Source organism: Mandrillus leucophaeus, unplaced genomic scaffold (genome assembly GCF_000951045.1).
Source record: "Mandrillus leucophaeus isolate KB7577 unplaced genomic scaffold, Mleu.le_1.0 Scaffold2, whole genome shotgun sequence".
Taxonomy (NCBI): domain Eukaryota; kingdom Metazoa; phylum Chordata; class Mammalia; order Primates; family Cercopithecidae; genus Mandrillus; species Mandrillus leucophaeus.
In genome coordinates, this window is record NW_012102031.1 from 4,028,277 (window position 1) to 4,053,889 (window position 25,613).

General features: G+C 51.4%; 1 protein-coding gene and 1 long non-coding RNA gene across 4 annotated transcripts in view; one reads left to right on the forward strand and one right to left on the reverse strand.

The window, feature by feature from the left end:
- Positions 1-5,718: 5,718 nt before the first annotated feature.
- Positions 5,719-7,395, forward strand: LOC105538865. The gene is made up of 3 exons (XR_001005974.1): positions 5,719-5,786; positions 6,368-6,551; positions 7,336-7,395. It is a non-coding gene; the product is annotated as an uncharacterized LOC105538865 (long non-coding RNA).
- Positions 6,183-25,613, reverse strand: part of APOBEC3B (apolipoprotein B mRNA editing enzyme, catalytic polypeptide-like 3B) — a 36,355-nt gene continuing 16,924 nt past the window's right edge. Inside the window, exons 1-8 of one of the 3 annotated variants that reach the window (XM_011978847.1) lie at positions 16,877-16,936; positions 15,079-15,235; positions 13,247-13,526; positions 12,925-13,039; positions 8,211-8,364; positions 7,328-7,547; positions 6,800-6,915; positions 6,183-6,518 (exon numbers count right to left, since the gene is read on the reverse strand). In XM_011978847.1, coding sequence (XP_011834237.1) covers positions 6,504-6,518; positions 6,800-6,915; positions 7,328-7,547; positions 8,211-8,364; positions 12,925-13,039; positions 13,247-13,526; positions 15,079-15,235; positions 16,877-16,893 — 1,074 coding nt within the window. In that variant the 5' untranslated portion in view covers positions 16,894-16,936 and the 3' untranslated portion in view covers positions 6,183-6,503. Of the gene's footprint in view, positions 6,519-6,799; positions 6,916-7,327; positions 7,623-8,210; positions 8,365-12,924; positions 13,040-13,246; positions 13,527-15,078; positions 15,236-16,876; positions 16,937-25,613 lie in introns of those variants that run through there. The other 2 variants (XM_011978846.1, XM_011978848.1) reach the window with 2 other exon arrangements.

The following is a 25,613-nucleotide window of genomic DNA, read 5'->3' on the forward strand; positions in this document are numbered from 1 at the left end:
TCAAGCAGTTCTCCTGCCTCAGCCTCCCGAGTAGCTGGGACTACAGGCGCATGCCACTACGCCCAGTTAATGTCCATATTTTTAGTAGAGATGGAGTTTCACCATGTTAGTCAGACTGATCTCAAACTCCTGACCTTAGGTGATTCACCTGCCTCCCCTCCCAAAGTGCTGGGATTACTGGCATCATCCACTGTGCCTGACCATCAAGATGATTTTTAGCGCTCTGTTTACAGGGACAGATTTCTGGTGATAGATAACAACCAATATTCTAAATGGCTCACTATGGGCCAGGTGCTCTTTGTAATATATGTAGCTATAATATGAATATGAACAAACTCATTTAAGCCTCACAGCCCACAATGAGGTCCCAGTGGCCCCCAACCCCCTCGCTCCCCCTTCGTCCTCCTCCACTCTGCCATGGTCATCACACCCAAAGCCAAATGCCCATCAACAACAGCCTCCCGTGTAGCTGGGATTACAGGTGTTCACCTTCACACCTGGCCAATTTTTATATTTTTAATAGAGATGGAGTTTCACCATGTTGGCCAGGCTGGTCGTGAACTCCTGACCTCAAGTGATCCACCTGCCTCAGCCTCCCAAAATGCTGGGATTACAGGCAAAATTCTGGGATTCGTGCCCGGCCCTAAGATGCTATTTTAATAGCAAATACTTCCTACTTTTTATCATTGAGATGGTCATGTGGCTTTTCTCCTTTAATCTATTGATATAGTTGCAACATCTTTCTGTTTGACAAGTAGTATTGGCTTGTGGTTTGGATTCACTATCAAAAGAGACATGATAGTTTTCACCCAGTATGCATTTCCTTGGCTTTAAGAAAAGATACAGGACAGATGGGACAATGCGTATAGCAGCACAGAGTGAAAGTCTCAGGACTCCCGTATGTAGCTTCTGAGGCCCCTTGTCACTCAAACACTTGGTCCTGAGGCTGAGGGAGTGTGGACCTGCCCAGCTCCGGGAAGCCATCAGCTCTGAGGCCTTCAGATTTAATGCTTTCTTTGTTTCTTTCTTTCTTTTTTTTTTTTTTCTGGAAACTGAGTCTTGCTCTATCACTCAGGCTGGAGTGTAGTGGTGCGATCTCAGCTCACGATAACCTCTGCCTCCTCGCTAGAACTCAGAAGGTGGAGGTTGCAGTGAGCCAAGATTGCACCATTGCACTCCAGCCTGGGAAACAGAGCGAGACTCCATTTCAAGAAAACAAAGCAAAACAACAAAAATTCTATATTTAAAATTTAATTAACTTTTTTTTTTTTTTTTTTTTTCAGATGACTCTAGCTCTGTCTCCCAGGCTGGAGTGCAGTGGCACGATCTTGGCTCACTGCAAGCTCCACCTCCCAGGTTCAAGACATTCTGCTGCCTCAGCCTCTGGAGTAGCTGGGATTATAGGCATGTGCCACCATGCCTGGCTAATTTTTGTATTTTCAGTAGAGACGGGGTTTCACTTTGTTGGCCAGGCTGGTCTCGAACTCCTGACCTCAAGCGATCTGCCGGCCTCAGCCTCCCAAAGAGCTGGGATTACAGGCATGAGCCCAGAATTTTTTTTTTTAAATGAAACATTGTATCTGAACTAAGGAAGTTGCATGTAAAGTTAGGTAAATGGTAAAATACAAAAAAGAAAGAAAGAATCTTTGTAACTGATTTCAAGACTTGTTTCAATTGTCTCAGCCAGGTTTGAACACCTGGATAGAGACCTACCTGACTGATCAACCCCAGCTCTGCTTTGCAACCTCTAACTGCAATAGTCAGTTTCCTCATCTGAACAGAGAAGGTGAAAATGATGGCGCCTCACTGTAGGGCTGGGCGCAAGGGTTCAGTGAGCCGCTCCCCTTCAGGCATAAGGAACAGGAGCCTGGTGGGTGGTCAGCACTCAGTAGATGTTGCTTATTTCTGCTTCTGTTTGAGTTGTTAACGTTTACAGCGAGGGGAGTCATAACACCCAGTGCCAGCTCCCAGTTTGGGGCTATGCACACTCAAGGACCGTAGCACTCGACAAACATGGGCTGATAGCCTGCGTGTCCTCCCAAAGGCAGAAACAGCAAGGCTCAGGAACAGGGGAGGAAGGGCTGGGAGCACCAAGGGTGACTGCAGAGTCCAGCCCAGGAGACTGGGGGTGTCCAGCTGAAGAATCCAATTTGATGTCATAAGTGACCAACATTGAGACCCAGGACCCAGTCAGAGGGAGGACAGGGCCAGAGCAGAAGGCCCAGGGAGAGGAGGTGCCGTCCAGTTGGGAGGAGGACGCTCACAGTCACAGGAGCCCCCAGAGGAGGGGGTCAGAGTAGAAAAGCGACCACAGTGTGCACGGCCTTGGTCTGACCTCTGTATTTCTTCTCCTCAAGTTCTGTTTCTCTTATCTTTACCATTTGAGGCCTCACCTGGCATGATGCTCTTCAGGGTCTCTGTCCATGGAGCACCTGTCCAGAAGGCAGAACTGGGGGAGCCAGCCCCACCCTTCCCTGGTTCCAGCACATGGGAGGTGCAGATCTGGGTCCTGCCCAGAAGCTACGAAAGCCCATCTGATACTAGCCTTGGTGTCCTGGACTGGGACGGACTCACGTACATCCCTGCAGCCTTAGGGCAGGTCATCCAGGTGACGCCACCCTGGGTGGCAAAGACAAAACCCAAAAAGGCTGGGCAGGCCGGGCGTGGTGGCTCACGCTTGTAATCCCAGCACTCTGGGAGGCCGAGGTGGGCAGATCACTTGAAGTCAGGAGTTTGAGACCAGCCTGGCCAACAAGGTGAAACCCAATCTCTACCAAAAATATAAAATATTAGCTGGGTGTGGTGGCACCCACCCAGAGTGCTGTAATCCCAGCTACTGTAATCCCAGCTACTCAGGAGGCTGACACAGGAGAATCGCTTGAACCCAGGAGGCCGAGGTGGCAGTGAGCCGAGATGGCGCCACTGCACTCCAACCTGAGTGACAGAGCAAGACTCCGTCTCAAAAAAGACAAAAAACAAAAACTAAGACAAGCAGGGGCAGGTGCAGGCCAGCCCCATCCCCGTGTTTCCCAGCACCTGGCCCAGGTTCTGTAGGTCACAGACTCCTGGGTGTCCAAGCGGAGCTGCAGGGTCTTCTCCAGTGTGGCCTGGGAGTCCTGCGACCTGTCACCGGCCTCTCCTGAGGCAAGGGACAAAGGTTTATGCCGCACGTCTCTGCTGCACGCTCGCCCTCTAGAGGGTGTGACCTGAACCGCACACTTGAGAAGTCACATTTTTCTCACCTGCTTACAGTTGACCAGGGGGTCTGTTAAGGAAAAGCAGCCTGGGTGGCCACAGCAGGCTTTGGTAAAAAAGTTCTGTGTGCCCCAGAGCCTGGGTCCAGGCTCTATTCTGGTGTTACCGAGGGCTGCAGCAGGGTGTGCTGGGAGGCCAACATGGATGGGTTCACAAACCAGAAATGTTAGACTACACACAACAGTTTTGCATCTGTAAACCATTTCATCTGATGACAAACATGGCCTCAGACTCAAATGTTTACAGCACACTGGGGCAAAAATACTGTCTGGAGTTAAATTCTCAGTAGCAAATTGTACAAGCCAGAGAGCAGGGCAGCATCTCCAGAGAGGAGAGAAGACAGGGTGGGTGGGGCCCCCCACCAGCACAGAGGGAGGCCGGGGCCCTCCCTGGCCAACGGTGGACAGGGGGAGCCACTGTCTGGGCTTCTGACTCCCACGAGCCAGCCCAGGGTAGGTTAGATGTGAGTGGGAATGATTTTACTCCAGCCCCTGGACCCAGGATCTTCCATAAGAGCCACAACCTGAAACAGCAGGGAGGGCTCCCCGGGGACTGCTGTGCCCCCCGCCAGTGCCGCCGCCCTGCACACCCACTTTCCTCTGAGCCCTGGAGCCTGACTCTCTCAGGGCAGCAAAACACCAGTGGGAACTGGCCCCTTCCTGGTCCTCTTGAGGTCAGGTCAGGGCAGAATTTATGAGGACGGAGGGCAGGTCTCCCTGGGGGTGACTCTGGGCTCATAGCAGCGCTGCAGTCCTCAGGGTGACTGGGATAAGAGTGTGCACCGTCCCTGGGCCAGCTGGAGGGAAGGAAGGAGATTGTGCCCTTTTCTGGGGAGTGACAGCACCTCCCCATTTTGGCCTCTGCGACACTGAGGGAAAATGAAAGACCCCACATCCCGCTGGTGTTTCCACCAGAGCCCAGGAAAAGTCCCCGGGGACAGGAAGGAGCTGGTTCCCCATGTGGGCAGCAGGGATGGGAGCAGGGAGAATGGCCTCCTTCACAGATACAGGCTTTGCCCGAGATTCACCCTGGTCCCCTGTAAGTGGAGACAAGGCAGGTACCTAGCAGGGGTCCAGAATATTGAGGGACAGAGCAGGGCAGAGGGACCCTGGGCAGGTGCTGGGCTGTGCAGCCCGGGTCACCCTGGGACCAGAATGGAGGTCCCACTTGGGTCTGGAGTCCATGCTGCTGTGTACGAGGTCCTGGCTCTGCCACCACTGTGGGGCCCCGTCTCCCTACACCCCAGAGAGACCACAGGCTCTCAGTTCCCAGCCCAGGTCCCAGCAGTGTCATGGGGCTGTGTCCAGTCACCTCACCAGGACTCACAGGGCTCCCAGGTCATGGGCAAAGCTGTGAGTTGAGGCCCAGGGGACAGGGAGCCTGGGCTCTTGGAAGGTGGGGTTCGGGGGCTGGGGTCAGGTCTCCTGGGACCTGCCCTGTGACATGACTAATTGTGGGGTTCTTTCACCAGCTGAGCCCCTCTGGCTTCCCCTACACTGGTCGCTTTCCCAGAATGACTACACGTTTTTCATCACTTGCTTCCAACAAGTGGAGTTGGGGCGGTTGTCAAACCCAGAGACACAAGCAAAGGGCAGCTTGGACAACCCGGTCCCTCCCGCACCCGCCCCTGCGTGGGAAATGCCGAAGTCCTAGGCTCAGGGCGGGGCTGGGGTGTGCCCTGGAGTGCTCTGGGGCACCTGGAGGAGGTTTCTTTTTGTCAAGTCTCTGTCACTGTGTGTGTGCATGTGTTGTGTGTGCATGTGTTGTGTGTGTTGTGTGTATGTGTGTCTTCTGTGTGTTTGTGTGTTGTGTGTGTTTGTGTGTTGTGTGTGTGTCTTGTGTGTGTTTGTGTGTTATGTGTGTGTCTTGTGCATGTTTGTGTGTTTGTGTGTGTTGTGTGTGTGTGTTTGTGTGTTGTGTGTGTGTGTTGTGTGTGTGTTGTGTGTTGTGTGTGTCTAGGCCAGGGAAGCAGTGAGTCGTTTCTGCCCAGGAGCAGCTGTGTGTGAGGCCAGTTCTTGGTCTTTTTCGCGGCTTCTGCGGACTTTCCAGAAATCGTGAAGTGGGAGCCGCCTGCTGTAATCAGGCACATAAGTCACACATCCCAGAGTTGGGAACCGGCACGGAAGGCCCAGGACAGACCCCAAGCTGAAGCCACAGCCCTGACACCTGCCACCCTAGCCCTGGGCTCCGTCTCTGCCTCTGGAGCCTCCTGTCTCCAGGGCTCAGCTCCCCTCCCCTCTGTGGCTGGGCTCTGCCTCCTGGGCTGCTCCTCTCCCCAGCCCTCTCTCTGGGCCCAGCCTGGACACCTGCCCCCTTCCTGGGCTCCTTCCCCTGACTGGCCCTGTCCTGGGTCTCAGCCACGGCCTCCCCTGGGCTCCCTCTCTAGGGGGTGGAATCAGGAAGGGGTGGACACAGGGCTGCTCCGGAGGGCCCCTGCCAGCACCTGTGTGGCTCCTTTCCAACAGGGAGACTGGCTGCTGGCTGTCCTCTTACTGCTGGGCCTGTCCCTTCCAATCAGCGCCCAGGACTCTGTGAGTGAGGGTGGGGTCTGCATTTAGGTTCCTCTCCTGTGAGGTTTAGCTGAGTTTTCTGGCTCCAGAGGGATGTCGTGTGACCTTTGCCCTGCTACAGGTCCAGTACACAAGGAAAGACAGCTACACATTTGCTAACGTTTTTTGTTGTTTTTGTTTTTGTTTTGTTTTTCTTTTTCTTTTTCTTTTTTTTTTTTTTTTGAGACACAGTCTTGCTCTGTCGCCCAGGCTGGTGTGCAGTGGCGCAATCTCGGCTCACTGCAAGCTCCACTTCCCGGGTTCACGCCATTCTCCTGCCTCTGGGACTACAGGCGCCCGCCACCTCGCCCGGCTAATTTTTGGTATTTGCTAGTGTTTATGTAAACACTTGCAATTCATGATACAATTGCTGAGCCAAAGCAATTATGGAAGATTCTTAATGTTTTATTAGTCTAGATATGAAGCCAGTTAATCATTTCATTAATAAATTGAAAACTACTCTGAGAATATTGAGCACAATCTTACTATTATATACTTAGAATGTAAGAGAAATTTTCAATTAAAATTAATTCACTCTGATTTTTAAAAAATCTACTTGTCAGGAGCGCCTTGCTTTGCTGGTGTCTGTGAGCGGCTGGAGATGGTGGTGAACAGCCTGTTTGCATTTCTTGGAAGAAGATCTTTTATTCTGAAGCTCAACCCAGGTGTCTGCCTTCCTTAGAGACTGAGGCCCATCCTTCAGTTTCCCTGATTCTGGAAGAGCAGTGGGGTTGAATGGAGCAGGAGGTGAGATAGTGGAAAGAGGGCACAGGGAGGAGGCCTGGGGACAGTGACAATGATAGGAGAGGAGGGAGGGATGCGGGAGGTTGGAGAGAGAGGGAGGCTATGAGAAGGAAAGGGAGGGATGAAGCTGGGCGCCCTGGGGGGAGCAGGGAACCCAGAGGAGGCTCTGAGCAGAGGGGAAGGCAAGGCCCAGGGGAGAGGGGAGGAGGGGGAGGCCGATGGGGCACCAGGCAGAGGGAGGAAGCCGTCACCTGGAGAATGGCCTGAAGCCTCCCACTCAGGGCTTGGCTGTGCTCATCTAGTCCATCCCAGGGCTGGAAGGGACGTCCCTGGCGGTCCACAAAGGTGTCCCAGCAGTACTCAAATTCTGAAAAGTGACAGGGGAGATAAGTCACGCTCTGGCTGTGGGGACGGGGTGGCACCAAGAGCCCGTGACTCTCAGGACAGACTTCCCACATCCTGGTTTCGGTCCCTCCTTTCCCTCTCCCTCCCCTAGGGACTGAGCTCCTTCATCAGGCACTTCCCATTGGAATCTGGGCCAGCCCAGTTCTCATTCTTTCGGGAAGCCCCAAGTTCTGCTTCCACTTCCAGCCACCCTCCCTGCCCTCCCCGGGGCCACATCTCCTGGCCTGGCCTCTCTCTTCCCATAGACCCCAAAGTCGGGTCCCAGAGTGCAGCCATCGTCTCTGCAGGCAGCGGACCAAGGCCTTTCTCCTTTTCTTCCCAGAGACCTCTCCTGCCCCCACCCACCCCACCCCACCCAAACCTTCCATTCTTACCCTTGTAGGTCATGATGAAGACTTGGGCCCCAGCATCCCGCAGCGTTCGCAGTGCCTCCTGATACAGGGGGTCGTAATCATAGATGCGGGCAGCGAAGATGCGCAGTCTTACGTGTGTGTTCTCCTGAAGGAACGCATGCACTTGCTCAGCACAGCCCCAGCTGAAGCAGGGGCTCCAGGAGATGAACCAAGTGACCCTGTACGTCTGGGCCGGGTCCAACTGCCAAGAAGAAACCTGGTCCAGGAAGCACAGCTCCGCGTGGCAGCTGTCAACGCCATGGAGAGGATTCCTAGCCTAGAAAAGGAAACAGAGTGTGAGGTGATGTGTGGTGAACAGGGAGGGAGGGCCGGGACCAGGTGGGGCTGGGGAGGTGGGGGCCTCCAGCACAAAATTAGAGGAGTCGCCAAAACCCCAGTTACTAGGATGCATGATTTTCTCTGCAGTATTAAAAATATCAAGTGTTATGCAGAAATCCCAAGATAAGCAAAATATTGTCCATTAAATACAAACAGATCAGGAGCAATGAGGCTTGATTTCGCCCCAGCTCCAATATACACGGGACAGCACTCTCCTGTCAGTCTTTATTAAAATCTTCAGTTTTATTCATTGTGGTCTATTTGCATTAAATTTGCATTTTAAAATATTGCATTAATTATTAAATTAAATTGCATTTTCTCTAATTACTGACTCAACCCAACTGGCCATGGAGTCACTGAAGCCAAAGTTCCCCACCCCAACCCCAGGGCCAAGCAGCAGCAGCTGCAGGAAGCACAGGTGACAGACATTCTGCAGGACACCACAGGTACCACAAAGAACCTTCTGCCCATGCATGTCCCTGGATTGGGAGGACCCTGCCTGGATGCAGGTGACTGTGTTGGTCACCTGGTTGCATAGAAATCCCCAGTGCTGGTCCATCGGGACCCAGGTGCCATTGTCCAGGCGCTCCACCTCGTAGCACAAGTAGGTCTGGTGCCGTCCAAGGACCGAAAGGTCATTGTTAAAGTTGAAAGTGAAGGTGTCTGGATCCATCAGGTGTCTGTGGACAAAGGTGGGGGAAATCAAAAGACCTAAGACTCCTCCTGGGACTACCCCTTGCTCCTCTCTTGCACCCCCCAATCCGTCCCTGCTCCCCATATACTGAGATACCTGTCAGAGGAGGGGCTTCCACTCATTTTGTGGGGGCCACTGATCTTCTCTCTCTGACCCCTTCTGGGGAATTATCAGGAAGTCAGCACAGTCCTGGAGCCTGTTTAGGCCTTTTCAGGGCCTCCCCAGGGTCAGCTCAGTGTGTTCAGGCCCTCCAGGGAGGACCCTGCTCCTCTTCCTGAGGTAGAGCTGGGTCTCATTCCCTGGCCTCACCATGCATCCCCGTCCTGGCTCTGCTTACCCACAGCCCCTGCTGGAGATGGACCCGCTGGGGCTACCTCCTGCCTGCAGGGTTAACTCCTACCACACCCAGCATCGGGGCAGGTACACTCCTGAGGGGGATCACTGGGGAGAGGAACCTGGCAGGGACCTCTTTTCATATAATTCACAGCATTTTCCACATCCCTTAGGACGCCATGAGGTCTCCCAAATGTATTTCTCAGGCCAGACGGGGCAGCTCAGGACTCCTGGGTTGGAAACACCAGCCCCACCTTGAAGGCCTCTCCCAGCCCCTCTCTATGCATCCTGACATAACCAGAATTAGAAAAATCGGTGTTTGGAGGTAGCAGCAAAAGAAGAGAGAGAGGAAAGGAGAGGAGAGGAGAGGAGAAGAGAGGGAAAGAAAGAAAAGAAAGAAAGAAAAAGTAAAATAAAATAAAATAAATAAATAAATAAATAAATCTCTGTTCACTATCATTTTGAGTGGACCTGGGTATGAATCTGGGCTCTACCACTCACTCACTTTGTGTTCTCAAGAAAAGGAAACAAGGCTTCCTCAAAGAAAAGTGGTCCTACAAACATCCCCCTTTCGTTAATATTAGGGAGAATGAGATGACACTGAACATAAAAGGGCTTAGGCCAAGTCCAGAGACATGGAACATTTGTAAGAAATAGCAGATGCTCATTTAAAGACAAGTGAGGAGGATCCCCTCTCCAACCATCTTCACTGGCTGGGGCACAGCACCATTACCCACTGGGATTTTCAGGCTCCCTGTGCACCTGCCCCAGGAGGAGGAAGACCTGGAATTGGCACCATCGGAGGACAGACCAGCGCTGGGACCAAAACTGAGAACCTAGAGAGGGAAGCCAGGTCTAGAGAGAGAGTCAGGAGGAAAAGAGAGGCCCCTGGGGTTTGAGGGTGGGAGGTGAGTGCTCATCAGAAAAGCTCGAAGAGGAGTTCTTGTCACCTTTTTAGCATGTGGGAACTGGAAACACTTGTGCTTCAGTCCTGAGTCCCGGGCGTTTCCGAGGCCAGCACTGCTATAGGCCAGGCCTGCCCAGAACACAGACGGCTCCCTCCCCGAACACACTCTGAAAAGTCTCCTGCCTGGGCAGTGGGGGCTGCAGGGGTGGGTGGGACATGACAGGGTGGGTGGGAGGTCAGTGGCCCCTATGGGGGCAGCACGGTGAGGAGCAAGGGTTCACCATCCTGTGATGATGTGTCCTTGACATCGAGGAATCAGGGCAGTGGCAGGGGCGGCCCCACCAGTCCAGCAGTGACTGGCCAGACACAGTGCCGGACACCACAGCCCCCGCTTCCCACAGCAGCTGTTTCCCGAGGACTTCCGGACGCACAGCTCCATGACAAGATTTTGGGAAAGAAAGTCAAGAGTGAGGGTGCTGGGCTCTAAGCAAAGCCTTTTGGGAAGAGGTAAACCCCCTCCACCATCCGATCCCAGGAGAGACAGGGAGGAAGATCTGGGCCACGGACTTAATGTGGGAGGAGGTTGGGCGCGGTGGCTCATGCCTGTAATCCTAGCACTTTGGGAGGCCAAGGGAGGCGGATCCTGTGAGGACAGGAGTTTGAAACCAGCCTGGCCAACATGATGAAATCCTATTTCTACTAAAAATACAAAAAAAAATTAGCTGGGCATGGTGATGGGCACCTGTAATCCCAGCTACTCGGGAGACTAAGGCAGGAGAATCTCCTGAACCCAGGAAGCAGAGGTTGCAGTGAGCCAAGATCACACCACTGCACTCTAGCCTGGGTGACTGAGCAAGACTATCTCAAAAAAAAAAAAAAAAAAAAGACATGTGGCAGGAAAGTACACACAGGAGAGCCCGCACCGGGCACGTCACTCATTGTTGTGTTTTCGGCATCCCCAGCTGCTTAGCTCCTATTTGGGGTGTAACTAGGACTTTGGTGCTACCTGGTTTCAGAGGACGCCCGTCTTCCAGGAGACAGTTAAGTGGTGCTTTATAACTTCCACGGTGAAGCACAGCCAGGTTTCGTTCTGATCTGTGACTTTCAGTAGGTTTTTAAAGTGGAAGTAGAATGTGTGTGGATACGTTGCCTCCATCGGGTTTCTGAAGGCACGAGGGAGAAACCCGCCAATGCAGAGACAACCCCCAGAGTCCTGGGGGCTGATGCCCACTGAACACCACTCCCTAGACGGCCCTGGGCTCTGGGCCTCCCCCATCCCTCCGCAGCCCTGAGAATGTCTGCTGCTTTCCCAGGCAGGAAGACTGGGAGAAAGAGGAGGGGATGCTGGCAGGGGCGGCAGGGTTGGGGTGACCTCTCCCAGCTGGAACCCCAGCTCTCTTCTACCAATGGACACCCTCAACCTCCCAGTTTTTCTGCCACACATCTCCCAACCCATTAGGAAAATGCAACAGAGAATAAAACTCTTCACCTTAAAACAACTGCTTGAACATTTCAGCTCAATTACTTCCTCACATTTCACCTGTCCAATAATGATGATTATTATTTTTACATTGGGATCACACCGAATTTCCAGGCCAAGGCTACTCTTCTTTTTTTTTTTTTCTAAGACAGAGTCTTACTGTGTCACCCAGCCTGGAGTGCAATGGCACGATTTCGGCTCACTGCAGCCTGCGCCTCCCAGGTTCAACCAATTCTCCTGCCTCAGCCTCCAAAGTAGCTGGGATTACAGGCACCCACCACGACGCCTGGCTAATTTTTTGTATTTTCAGTAGAGACAAGGTCTCACCATGCTGGTCAGGCAGGTCTTGAACTTCTGACCTCAAGTGATCCACCCACCTCAGCCTCCCAAAGTGCTAGGATTACAGGCGTGAGCCACCATGCCCAGCCTAAAATAAGAGCATTTCTCCTGATCATCATATTTTTTCCTACATTCCATGTTACAGGGGTCATTCTAAAAGGCGAATGGTGTTCACGGAGGAGGAGCCTGTGTCTGGGGTCATGTGCATCCTCCTCTGCTCACACTGGAGGCATCTGTGGAAGAAATGACTTATTTTCTGGTACAGAGACCATTCCCTCCCCTGTACCCTCTCCTAAGACTATGTATTAAAACAAAGTAAATCTTACAGAAATTCCATCAAAGCGCCGAGAACACAATTCCACATTGCTCCAATTATCCTTTGGTTCAATTCTCCCAGTTCCAGAGTTCAGGAATGGTGGGAAACACACAGAGGGAGCACCCTCCCAATGCGGGGAGCACCAGCCTGGCCATGGCTTTCAGGGGAGAGTCTCAGCAGGGGGCCTGGGCTGGGGCAGGTTGGGGAGGCGGCCCATTCAGAAGCAACAGTGGGGTGACCACATAGCAGGGCAAAGAGCCTGGCTGGGAGTGGGGGTGGCAGAGGAAGCAGAGGGGAGAGAGCCTAGGGCTGGGGCTGGGGCAGGGGGAGGCCAGGGCTGAGGCCCAGCAGGGCCACCACGCAGGAAGGGGCAGCAGAGGCCCCGCAGGCAGAGTGCACAGTGGTCCCTGATATGGGGCTTCACATGCAGCCTCCTTGGCAGGCTTGTCCTGGCCCTGATGTTAGTCCTAGGCTTGGCTTCTATTTCTATCTTCCAGGGCCCTTGTTCCAGGAGACACCGGCTCAGTGAGTGACCTCCCAGGCCCATCTGAGTGCAGGCCTCACTCCATGCTGCTTTCTCACCTGGGTGGGAGGACCTCCAGAGGGACCCCTGGATCCTGGCCTCAGGAATCATCCCAGGGACGGCCCCCACCCAGCAGCTATGTGGTAGGGAGGGAGAGTGAGGGGCAGGTGTCTGCTTCCCTCCATGCCTTCACTCTCAGAGGCCACCACTGGAGGGAGGAATAGCAGGTGCGGATGGCCCTCAGATGTCCCCCCAGGATGCCATGCGTGCCGCCACACTGAGTTCCTTCCTTCCACATCTCCTGCCCAGAGTTGTTCCCTGGCAGGCTGAGTTCTTGCCTCCTCTTGCCCCCATGTCACAGAAGGGCAGCGGCTGGTGTCTCAGGCCACCCTGTCCTGCTGTTTGTTCCTCTAGTCCAAGACCCTGGTGCCTTGGAGGCCGAAGGGGCCTCTCACTCACAGGAAGGTCCCAGGAAAGCAGGGAGGAGGCGGTGTGGAGGGAGCACCAGGAGTTAAGGGAAGGCGGTGTGACCATGAGGCCAGGCAGTGGGTCAGGAGGGAGGGCAGGAGGGCCTGGCCAAGGGAGGCCTTAGGAGGATGAGCAGGAGATGAGAGGAGAGAGACCATGAGGCCAGAGGGAGACCCTCACCTGAGAATCTCCTTTAGCATGCGGTGCAGAAATGCATAATTGTCATCGAATTTGTACCAAGGCATGAATGACTGACCTTCATTGTACACAAAGTTTTCCCAGCAGTATGCAAATTCTGACACGAAGAGGAGGGAAGCAGTCAGGCTCTCCCCTGACCCTGGTCCTCCCCTCCCAGGCCTGCTCTCCTGGTGGTCAGTTGTGGTCAGTGCCGGCCCTGCCCCTGTAGGCTGCCCTGGGACACCCCCAGCCATGGCATTGCAGATCCATCCATCTCTCATGCTGTTCCACCCACTCACACTCCCCTGACCCCTCCTCCTCTCACCTTCATAGTCCATGATCTTCACTCGGGCCCCTGCCTGACGCAGCCTGCAGAGCGCCCTCTGCCAATCTCTACCCCAGTAGTAGTAGAGGCGGGCGGTGAAGATGGTCAGGGTGACATTAGGGTGTTCAGCCAGGAATTCAATCACCTTCGCCACACAGTCCGGACAGGGGTTCCAGGATACAAACCAGGTGATCTGGAAGCGCTTGTAAGCAGGCAGCTGGTTGCCACAGAACCGAGAGAGGAAGCACATTTCTGCGTGGTGCTCAGGCTTGGAATACACCTGGGAGAGGAGCAGGGGCAGGGGATGCTCTGAGAGGGGGAGCAGGAGGAGAGGGCAGGGTTGGTGCAGTGGGAGGAGGGGCCAGCACAGGAGCCCAGGGGATCTTGCCACTGAAGCTCCTTTCCTCCATCCCCCTGATTAGTTTGAGTGATTGTCTGCTCCAAAGCTCATGTTCAGTGTTAATTGCTATGGTAATGGCCTTAAGAGGTGGCACCTACAAGCAGCTGTGAGGCTGTGGGGACTGCACCTTTGTGGGTGCCACTGCTGTGGTTATTCAAGGGTGATGTCAGCCCCTCTTTCTGTCCCTTGCCTTCTATCTGGAAGGGCAGCGTGTCAGACTAAACTCCTGCTTCCTCTTGTCCTCGTGGCATGCAGCAGCAGTGACCCGACATCCCAGGCCACTCTGTCTGGAGCATCCCCTGAGCTTCTGGCAACAACCTTTACCCCCATGTGACTGTGCAGCTTGCAGGCTGAGGCAGGAGAATTGCTTGAACCCAGCAGGTGGAAGTTGAGTGAGCCATTGCACTCCAGCCCCAGACAACAAGAGGGAAACCTGGTCTCAAAAAAACAAAAAAAAGAGAAAAGAAAAGAAATCTGGGACGTGGCCAGGCATGATGACTCATGCTTGTAAACCCAGCACTTTGGGAGGCCAAGGCAGGTGAATCCCCTGAGGTCAGGAATTCCCCAGCCTGGCCAACAAGGTGAAACCCTGTTTCTACTAAAAATAGAAAAAATTAACTGGGCGTGGTGGTGGGCTTCTGTAATCCCAGCTATTCAGGAGGCTGAGGCAGAAGAATCGCTTGAATCTAAGAAGTGGAGGTTGCAGTGAGCCGAGATTGTGCAATTGCACTCCAGCCTGGGCGCCAGAGCAAGACTCCATCTCAAAAAAAAAAAAAAAAAAAAAAAAAAAAGTGTGGGAAAAAATACACAATTGAGAGCCCACCCCTGGGCATTTTACTTACGTGTTTTCTGCATTCCCAGCTGCTTAGGTCCTGCTGTAGCACGGGTTAAAAAGAAAAGAACTAGTTTTCCTCCACCTAGCCAGCTCACTCCAAGGACAGTTATAAGATAACACTGCCTGAAAAGTCAACGCCAAAGGAATGGGCTCCAGACACCACCCTCACACCCCTCCAGAGCAAGGTTGAAGAAAATTAAAAAAATTTTTTAAAAAGACAAATTCCTTTACTGTCTCTCCTTTTCAGAACCATTAATTATAACTATATTTTACAAATGTCTGTATTTACCCAGCTCCTGTTTTTCTTTAGACATAGCTTCTAGGCCACCAGGTATACAAGGCCACAAGTTATGCCAAGTCATCAGTTATGCTACACATTATGTGACCTGTCACTGTTTGATTAATTGCCTTTGTTCTGCTTCTGTAAGTTTGCCTATAAATACCTCAATCTGTCTTTGTTAAGGGCTCAGCCTTTTTGGATGTGAGTCTACTGAGCTGGCGCACCTAAATAAATCCTCCTGTCTCACCCATATCAGTCTCTCCAGTCCTCTAATTCCTGCAACACTGCCTGTGATTTGATTGAAGTTTGGGTTGTACCTGGCCTCGAAAGACCCCTGTGTACCAAGGGAGCTTTGAGGGGTCCTTCCTTATTTTCACTTCGTAGCACAGCCAGGTGTAGCTCCGACCATAGAGGATGGGTTTATTTTCAAAGTGGTAGTAGAATGTGCGTTGATACATCCGCTCCATCGGATTTCTGAAGGCACAAGAGAGAAACCGTCCCATGCAGAGAGCCCTCCCTGGAGTCCTTGGGGCTCATGTCCACTGAACACAGCTCCTGGGATGGCCCTGGGCCTCCCCCACGCCTCCACAGCCCTGAGAATTTCTGCTGTCTTCCCAGGCAGGAAGACTGAGGGGAGAGGAAGAGGCGGGGATGCTGGCAGGGGCGCCAGGGCTGAGGCGATCTCTCCCAACTGGGGCGATCTCTCCCAGCTCAGGTCCAACTCTGGCCTTTCCAGGGGTACATTCCCCACTCTCCTAGTATTTCTGCCAACCCACTCTCCAACCCATTAGGAAAATGCAAAAGAGAATAAAACTCTTCACCCGTAAAAAAATAGCTTTTAACCTTTCAGCTCAATTCCTTCCTGATGTTTCACTTTGCATGTTAACATTATTTTAAAGTCATGGTAGAACTGAATTCTGAGGCCCAGGCCACTCTTCTAAGTGCTGCGAGGGATGTGAGCTCTTGTGATGCTGCCCTAGGCCGGCAGGGGCCATTCCCATCTTACAGAGGAGGTGCCAGAGGCACAGAGAGGCGGGGTAACCTGCCCAGGCCACAGAGCTGGGGACAGATGGAGCTGGGGCCCCTTTCCAGGCCAGCCCTGTCCAGCCTCTGCCTCTGCATCACGGGCCCTGCAGGGGAAAGCTGTTGAGGACTGGGCTCTCTTCTCACTAAATTTTAAAGGAGCATTTCTCCTGATTATTGCATTTTTTTCTCACATTCCATGTTACTGGTCATGTTCTTTTTTTTTTTTTTTTTTTCTTGAGATGAAGTCTCACTCTGTCACCCAGGCTGGAGTGCAGAAATGCAATCTTGGCTCACTGCAACCTCCGCCTCCCGGGTTCAAGTGATTCTCCTGCCTCAACTTCCTGAGTATCTGGGACTACAGATGCGCCACCATGCCTGGCTAATTTTCGTATTTTTTTTTAGTAGAGACAGGGTTTTACCATATTGACCAGGTTGGTCTCAAACTCCTGACCTCATGATCCACCCACCTTGGCCTACCAAAGTGTTGGGATTACATGTGTGAGCCACCGCACTGGGCCACTGGTCATGTTCTAGAAGATGAAGAGTGACCTTAGAGTGGAACCTGTCTGGGAATATCTGCTCACCATGGAGTCATCCTTGGATGACATGATTTATCATGTGCTTCAGAGACCATTCCTGCCCCCACACCCTCTCCTAAGACTTTGTATTTAAGCAAAGTAAATCTTACAGAAATTTCATCAAAGTGCTGAGGACAAAATGCCTGATTGCTCCAATCATCCTTTGGTTCAATTCTCCCAGTTCCTGAGCTCAGGAATGGTGGGAAGCACACAGAGGGAGCACCCTCCCAGGGCGGGGAGCACCAACCCGGCCATGACTTTAAGGGAGAATCTCAGCAGGGGGCCTGGGCTGGTGCAGGTGGGGGAGGCGGCACATTCAGAAGCAGCTGTAGGGCGACCACATAGCAGGGCAAAGAGCCTGGCTGGGATTTGGGTGGCAGGGAAGCCAGAGGGGAGGCAGCCCAGGGCTGGGGCAGGGGCAGGGGCAGGGGGAGGCCAGGGTTGAGGCCCAGCAGGACCACCAGGCAGGAAGGGGCAGGAGGGGCCCAGGGGACACAGAGGGCAGCAGTACCTGATCTGTGGATTCATGTTCAGCCTCTTAGATATGCTTGTCCCAGTCCCGCTCTTTTTTTGAAGCGCGGCAGCCTCTTAGATATGCTTCTCCCAATCCCGCTCTTTTTTTGAAGCGTGGTGGTTTCACTTCCTGCTTAACAGAGTCCCTGCAGTTGGGCAGCCCTCCTTAAAGTGACCTCCCAGGGCCTTGTGAGTCATGGCCCCTCCCCATTCCTGCTCAGGCATTGGTGTAGGAGGCCCTGGGGTGGTTTACATTTCGCTGGCTCTGGCTCTTTCTCTGGTTTTCCCCGGGCCCCTCCCGCTGGCAGAGGAACCTCCAATAAAGACAGGCTGCTCTGTCTTTATCTGTCTTGGGCAGGACCCAAAGGAATTGCAAAGAGAAAGAGAAAGGCATTGCAGCCAGAGCCCGGGAGGCGGGTCCAGACCAGGCTGAGAGAGGGGCAGGTGCCCCCTTGCCTGGTGGATGGGCAGGCTGGAGCCCCCTCTATACTACCCCCTCCCCAGCCCTAATGTGTGCCCAGAGCTTTGAGCAGCACCTCCCTATTGAGCGAGGGGAGGTTTGGAGACTCCAGTGGGGAAGGAAGTGTGGACTCCGCACAGCACAAGTGAAGGCTTAGGTGTTCCTCGAGTTCCCAGCTGTGTGCTGGGTCCGTCGTATGAATTCCCTCTTCCAACCTCCCAGCTTCCAGAAGGTTGGGGGCAGGTCAGCGCCTCAGAGGGACTGTGATGTCTGCGACACCTAGGATGGGATGAGGGTGTCTACAAACAGGCTCGCTGCCCACAGGGACCTCTCAAGGAGTTCCGTGTGGACCAAGAAGATGGGAAACAATTACACACACAGCTTTCTGATTATTTAAGTCCATCTAAGCGTATTTTGGAGGAATGAATGTACATTGAAATAATCTTTCTAAATAGATTCCTTTAAGGGGAGTTTGTTCCAGCTGGAGAAGTTGTGCTCTCTGTAGAGGCTCTGAACTCCTCTGGCTGCCACCCGAAGGCAGATAGGGAGGAGGATGCGTGGGTGGGAGGGGGTGCAGCAGCGTTCCTACCCGCATGGAAGCTTGTCCTACCTCTGCACAAAGCGGACTCCTAGTGGTTGTTTTTGGAAGGTGAAGTTTTCTTTTCTTTCTTTTTTTGTAAATCTTCCTCAATATAAATCTTTTAATTTAAAAGTCAATTTTACTGTCGAAAATGCAAACTTAGGGAGGGCAGAAAGATCACACACAGAGCTGCCACTTCACACCTGGAGGGTTACTCGGTGGCCGTCCAGAGGCGCTCCTCACTTCCCAGACGGTGGGGCAGCCGGGCAGAGACGCTCCTCACTTCCCTGAGGGTGCGGTGGTGGCGGGCAGAGGCGCTCCTCTTTTCCCAGATGGTGCGGCGGTGGGCAGAGGCGCTCCTCTGGAAGGTGAAGTTTTCTGTTGCCATCAGAAAGAGATGGACAAAGGATAAGACCATTGGTGGAAAATAAACGGTTCCGTTCATCAGAAACATACTTTGTAGGAGAAAATGGAATAATAACCCTAGACCAGGGAGGCATCCTCAAACCCAGCTGTAAGGCGGCAGTTAAGGCACAGTGGGGAAGGGACACCAACTTTGCAGCCAGGTAACTCTGAGATCCGCCCCTTCCTTACTGTGTGACCTTGAGTGGTTTACTTAATGTCTCCAGGCCTCTAACTGCAGGCGTGAGCCACTTGCCCAACCCATTTTATTTTTTCAAAAACGTTTTCAGGCCAGGTGTGGTGTCTCGTGCCAGTAATCCCAGCACTGTGGGAGACCGAGGCAGATGGATGACTTGAGGTCAGGAGTTCAAGACCAGCCTGGGCAAGGTGCTGAAACCCCATCTCTACAAAAACAAAAACAAAACAAATTAGCCAGATGTGGTGGTGCACACCTGTAATTCCCGCTACTAGGGAGGTTGAGTGGGGAGGATCACTTGAGCCATGACTGCATCACTGCACACCAGCCTGGGCGACAGAGTGAGACCCTGTTTCAAAAAAAAGAAAAAAGAAAAAGAAAAACCTTTTTCCACCTGTGTAATTTTATTTGAAGAAGGTTATATATGGCTGACTGCTGTGGCTCATACGTGTAATACCAGCACTTTGGGAGGTTGAGGCAGGCAGATCACCTGAGGTCAGGAGATCAAGACCAGCCTGACCAACATGGTGAAAACCTGTCACAACTAAAACAAAAACAAAAACAAAAACAAAAACAAAATTAGCCAGGCATGGTGGCACACACCTGTAGTCCCAATTACCTGGGAGGCTGAGGCAGGAGAATAGCTGGAACCCAGGAAGTGGACGTTGCAGTGAGCCAAGATCTCATCACTGTACTCCAGCCTAGGCGACAGAGCAAGACTCCATCTCAAAAAGTTAAAAAATAGGCCGGGCTCAGTGACTCACATCTGTAATCCCAGAACTTTGGAAGGCCAAGGCAGGTGGATCTCCTAAGGTCAGGAGTTCGAGACCATCCTGACCAACATGGAGAAACTCCATCTCTATTTAAAAATAATGCAAAATTAGCCAGCTGTGGTGGTGCATGCCTGTAATCCCAGCTACTCGGGAGGCTGAGGCAGGAGAATCACTTGAACCCGGGAGACAGAGGTTGCAGTGAGCCCAGATCGTGCCATTGCACTCAAGCCCGGGCAACAAGAATGAAACACCATCTCAAAATAACATAAAATAAAATAACAAAAATAAATATAAAACAGAAGGTTATATATATGAGATCTTTAGTATATTATTATATGGAATATATATCTAGAATATATATGGGATCTTTTGATATGATTTCTTTTGATATGTATAGAATGATCAGTATATGATTAGATATGGAATGTGTGTATGGAATCATTCGTGATTGACGTTTTTCACTCAGCATAATATCCTTGAGGTTCATCTGAATTGTTGCTGGTTTGCATAGGTTGTTTGTTTCCATTGCAGGGCACGATTCATGGCATGGATGTACCACAGCAGGTTGAACCATTCACCCACTGGACGTTTAGATTGGTTGCTGTTTTTGGCTATTGTGAACACAGCTGCTATAAACACAGGTTTTTGTTTTTAAAATGTGAACGTAAGTTTTCATTTCTCTGGAATAAATGCCCAATAGTGCAATTGCTGAACTGTATGTTAAGTACATGTTTAGTTTTATAAGAAACTACTTGGCCAGGCGTGGTGGCTCACACCTGTAATCAGTGCTCCTAAAGCACTTTAGGAGGCTGAGGTGGGCGGATCATGAGTCAAGAGATCGAGACCATCCTGGTCAACATGATGAAACCCTGTCTCTACTAAAAATACAAAAATTAGCTGGGCATGGTGGTGTGCACCTGTAGTCCCAGTTACTTAGGAGGCTGAGGCAGGAGAATCGCTTGAACCCAGGAGGCGGAGGTTGCAATGAGCTGAGATCATGCCACTACATTGCAGCCTAGGCGACAGAGTGAGAAACTATCTGGACAAAAAGAAAAAAAAAAGAAAAGAAAGAAAGAAACTGCTAAACTAAATTGGAGAATAGCTGTACTATTTTATATTCTCACCAGCAATGTATAAATGACCCAGTTTCTCCAGCATTTGGTGCTGCCACTGTGTTTTGTTTTAGCCATTGATAAGTCTGTGGTAACATTCCCATAGGTCTGTGATAATATTGTGGTTTTAATGTTCACTTCCCTAATGGCTAATGATGTCGTATGTCTTTTTCATGTGCCTGTCATCTACGTATTGCTTTGGTAAAAACTTTGCTCCTGGTTTTCTATTTTTCCAATTTTAAAAATATTGTGGTAAATTATATATAACATAAACTCTACCATCTTGACCATTTTTAAGCACAGAGTTAAGCGGTATTAAACATATTAAACATATTTGTAATGTTGTGCAACCACCACCACCATCCTTTTCCACAGCTCTTCTTTTTTTTTTTCTTTTTCTTTTCTTTTCTTTCTTTTTTTTTTTTTTTTTTTTGAGACAGAGTCTCACTCTGTTGCCCAGGCTGGAGTGCAGTGGCACAATCACAGCTCACCACAACCTCCACCTCCCGGGTTCAAGCAATTCTCCTGCCTCAGCCTCCCAAGTAGCTGGGATTAGAGGTGCGCACCACCACACCCAGTCAATTTTTGTATTTTTAGTTTAGATGGGGTTTCACCACGTTGACCAAGCTGGTCTTGAACTCCTGACTTCAGATGATCCACCTACCTCAGCCTCCCAAAGAGCTGGGATTACAGACGTGAGCTGCTGCGCCAAGCTGGCTCTTTTCATCTTGTAAGACTGAAACTCTGTACCCGTTAAAACGCAAACTCCTCATTCCCTTCTCCCCATTCCCTCCTCCCCATTCCCTCCTTCCCATTTTCTCCTCTGCCAGCCACTGGCAACCACCATGCTACTTTCTGTCTTTAACATTTTGAATATTCTCTGTTTTTGTTTTTTGTTTGTTTGTTTGCTTGTTTGTTTTGAGATGAAGCCTCGCTCTGTTACCCAGGCTGGAGTGCAGTGGCACCATCTCGGCTCACTGCAACCTCTGCCTCCCAGGTTCAAGTGATTCTTCATGCCTTAGCCTCCCAAGTAGCTGGGATTACAGGCATATCCCAACATGCCTGGCTAATTTTTGTATTTTCAGTAGAAACATGGTTTCGGCATGTTGGTCAGGCTGATCTTGAAGTCCTGACCCTGACAGGTGAGGTGGCTCCCGCCTGTAATCTCAGCAATTTGGAAGGCCGAGGCCGATGGATCACGAGGTCAGGAGTTCGAGACCAGCCTGGCCAACATGGTGAAACTTTGTCTCTATTAAAAATACAAAAATTGGCCAGGGATGGTGGCTCACCCCTGTAATCCCAGCACTTTGGGAGGCTGAGGTGGGAGAATTACGAGGTCAGGAGATTGAGACCATGCTGGCCAACATGGTGACACCCCATCTCTACTAAAAACACACCCAAAACATGGCCGGAGGTGGTGGCATGCGCTTGTAATCTCAGCTACTCAGGAGGCTGAGGCAGAAGAATCATTGGAACCTAGGAGGCGGAGGTTGCAATAAGCCGAGACCATGCCACTGCACTCCAGTTTGGGCAACAGAGCAAGACTCTGTCAAAAAAAAAAAAAAAATTAGCTGGGCATGGTAGCGGGTCCCTATAATCCCAGCCACTCAGGAGACTGAGGCAAGAGAATTGCTTCAGCCGGGAAGGCAGAGGCTGCAGTGAACCAAGACCACACCACTGTACTCCTGCCTGGATGACAAAGCCTGTCAAAAAAAAACACACAAAAAAACTCCTGACCTCAGGTGATCCGCTCACCTGGGCCTCCAAAGTGCTGGGATTACAGGCATGAGCCACTGCACTGGGCTGGCCATTCTGAATATTCTAAGTGAGTCATGTAAGTGGAATCATTCAGTGTTTCTCTTTATGTGATTGGCTTATTTTACTCAGCATAATATCCTCAAGGTTCATCCATGTTGTAGCATGGGTCAGAATTTCCTTCCTTTTCTAGGCTGAATAATACTCCATTGTATGTGTAGACCACATTTTGCCTCTCCATTCACGTATTGATGAAAACCTGGGTTGCTTCCGTGGGTGTACAAATATCTCTTTGAGACTCTGCTTTCAGTGTTTTTGAGTGCACACCCGGCAGTGGAATTGCTGGATCATCTGGCCATTCTATTGTTAATTTGTTGAGGAACTGCCATGCTGTTTTCCACAGTGGCTGGCTGCTGTCAGTGGGTGAAGTCTGTTAGATCTAGTTGGCTTATTGTGTTGAGTTCTCTATTTCCTTCCTTTTTATCTATCTGGTTGTTCTGTCCATTATTGAGCATCGAGCACTGAAGTCTCCAATTATTGTAGAACTTTAATTCTCCCTCGATTCTGTTAATTTTTGCCTCATATATTTTGATGATCTATTATTAAGTGTGTATTTTTTTTTTTTTTTGATATAAAGTCTCTGTCAGTCAGGCTGGAGTGCAATAGCAAGATCCTGGCTCACTGCAACCTCCGCCTCCTGGGTTCAAGCGATTCTCCTGCCTCAGCCTTCCAAGTAGCGGGGATTACAGGCATGGGCCACCACGCCCAGCTAATTTTGTATTTTTAGTAGAGATAGGGTTTCACCACGTTGGTCAGGCTGGTCTCAAACTCTTGACCTCAGGTGATCAGCACACCTCGGCCTCCCAAAGTGCTGAGATTACAGGCATGAGTCAATATCCCGGCCTTGGTGTGTAAATTTTTAGAACTGTTATACTTCTTGATGCCTTAAAACTTTTATTAATATATAATGTCCAGCTGGGCACGGTGGCTCACACCTGTATTCCCAGCACTTTGGGAGGCCAAGGTGGGAGAATCACTTGAGGTTGGGAGTTTGAGACCAGCCTGGCCAATATGGTGAAGCCTCATCTCTACTAAAAATACAAAAAATTAGCTGGGTGTGGTGGTGCATGCCTGTAATCCCAGCTACTTGGGAGACAGAAGCAGCAGAATCGCTTGAACCTGGGAGACGGAGGTTGCGGTGAGCCAAGATCGCGGCATTGCACTCTCGCCTGGGCAAAAAGAGAGAAATTCCGACCAAAAAAAAAAAAGTCTTTCTTCATGTCTTATAACATTTCATCATTTAAACTCTAAATTTTTTTAAGAGATGGGGTCTCACTATGTTGTCCAGGCTAGTCTTGAACTCCTGGGCTCAAGCAATCCTCCCACCTCAGCCTCCTGAGTAGCTGGGATTACAGGCGTGAGCCACTACATCTGGTTAAAATCTGTTTTATCTGATATCAGCATAGCCACTGCTGCTCTCTTTTGGTTACTATTTGCATTACATTTTATTTTCATTCATTTGGGTGAGCCCGCCCTTATATCTGCCACACTCTCCAAAGTGATATTCCCAGTTGATATTCCCACTAGTGTTTATCCGTGTATTAATAAGGCTGTTCAATTTTGCATATTTTATTACTTATTTCATTTCTTCTATACATTGTCTGTGCATATCCTTTGCTCATTTTTCTGTTGGCAGAAGCCTCTAACCCAATGCTGGATTGGGGTTTCGGGAGTCAGCCTTTTTTCTTGACTTTGATTTCACTATCTAGCAGATATTTGTAGTAGACAAACCTTTTATCTAGAAACCTTTTATGAGATTAAGAAAGCTTACTAACAGTTTTGTTGAACTGGGAATGCTTTCTTTGGCATGGCAGCATGCTTCAAGCTCTTAAGATAGCTTCTAAGCTGTCTTTGCATCTTCTAAGATGCTGTTTTGTTTTGTTTTGTTTTTTGAGACGGAGTCTTGCTCTGTTGCCCAGGCTGGAGTGCAACGGTGTGATCTCGGCTCACTGCAACCTTCACCTCTTCCATGGGAACGATTTTACTCCAACGCCTGGACCCAGGATCTTCCATAAGTGCCACAACCTGAAACAACAGGGAGGGCTCCTCTGGGACTGCTGTGCCCCCCTGCCAGTGCCACCACCCTGCACACCCACATTCCTCTGTGCACTGGAGCCTGACTCAGGGCAGCAAAATCCCAGTGGGAACTGGCCCCTTCCTGTTCCTCTTGAGGTCAGGTCAGGAAAGAGTGTGTAAGGCATCCATAGAACCTGGGGGGTGACTCTGGGCTCATAGCAGCGCTGCAGTCCTCAGGGTGACTGGGATAAGAGTGTGCACCGTCCCTGGGCCAGCTGGAGGGAAGGAAGGAGATTGTGCCCTTTTCTGGGGCCTGAAAGCCCCTCCCCATTTCGGCCTCTGCGACACTGAGGGAAAATGAAAGACCCCACATCCCGCTGGAGTTTCCACCAGAGCCCAGGACAAGTCCCCGGGGACAGGAAGGAGCTGGTTCCGCATGTGGGCGGCAGGGATGGGAGCAGGGAGAATGGCCTCCTTCACAGATACAGGCTTTGCCCGAGATTCACCCTGGTCCCCTGTAAGTGGAGACAAGGCAGGTACCTAGCAGGGGTCCAGAATATTGAGAGACAGAGCAGGGCAGAGGGACCTGGGCAGGTGCTGGGCTGTGCAGCCCGGGTCACCCTGGGACCAGAATGGAGGTCCCGCTTGGGTCTGGAGTCCATGCTGCTGTGTACAAGGTCCTGGCTCTGCCACCACTGTGGGGCCCCGTCCCCCTATACCCCAGAGGGACCACAGGCTCTCCGTTCCCAGCCCAGGTCCCAGCAGTGTCATGGGGCTGTGTCCAGTCACCTCACCAGGACTCACAGGGCTCCCAGGTCATGGGCAAAGCTGTGAGTTGAGGCCCAGGGGACAGGGAGCCTGGGCTCTTGGAAGGTGGGGTTCTGGGGGACGGGGGGCGGGTCTCCCTGGGACCTGCCCTGTGACATGACTAACTGTGGGGTTCTTTCACCAGCTGAGCCCCTCTGGCCTCCCCTACACTGGCCTCTTTCCCAGAATGACTACACGTTTTTCATCACTTGCTTCCAACAAGTGGAGTTCGGGCGGTTGTCAAACCCAGAGACACAAGCAAAGGGCAGCTTGGACAACCCGGTCCCTCCCGCACCCGCCCCTGCGTGGGAAACACCAAAGTCCTCTGCTCAGGGCGGGGCTGGGGTGTGCCCCGGAGTGCTCTGGGGCACCTGGAGGAGGTTTCCTTTTGTCAAGTCTCTGTCACTGTGTGTGTGTGCATGTGTTGTGTGTGTTGTGTGTATGTGTGTCTTGTGCATGTTTGTGTGTTGTGTGTGTGTTTGTGTGTTGTGTGTGTGTTTGTGTGCTGTGTACGTGTGTTGTGTGTGTGTTGTGTGTTGTGTGTTGTGTGTGTTGTGTGTGTTGTGTGTTGTGT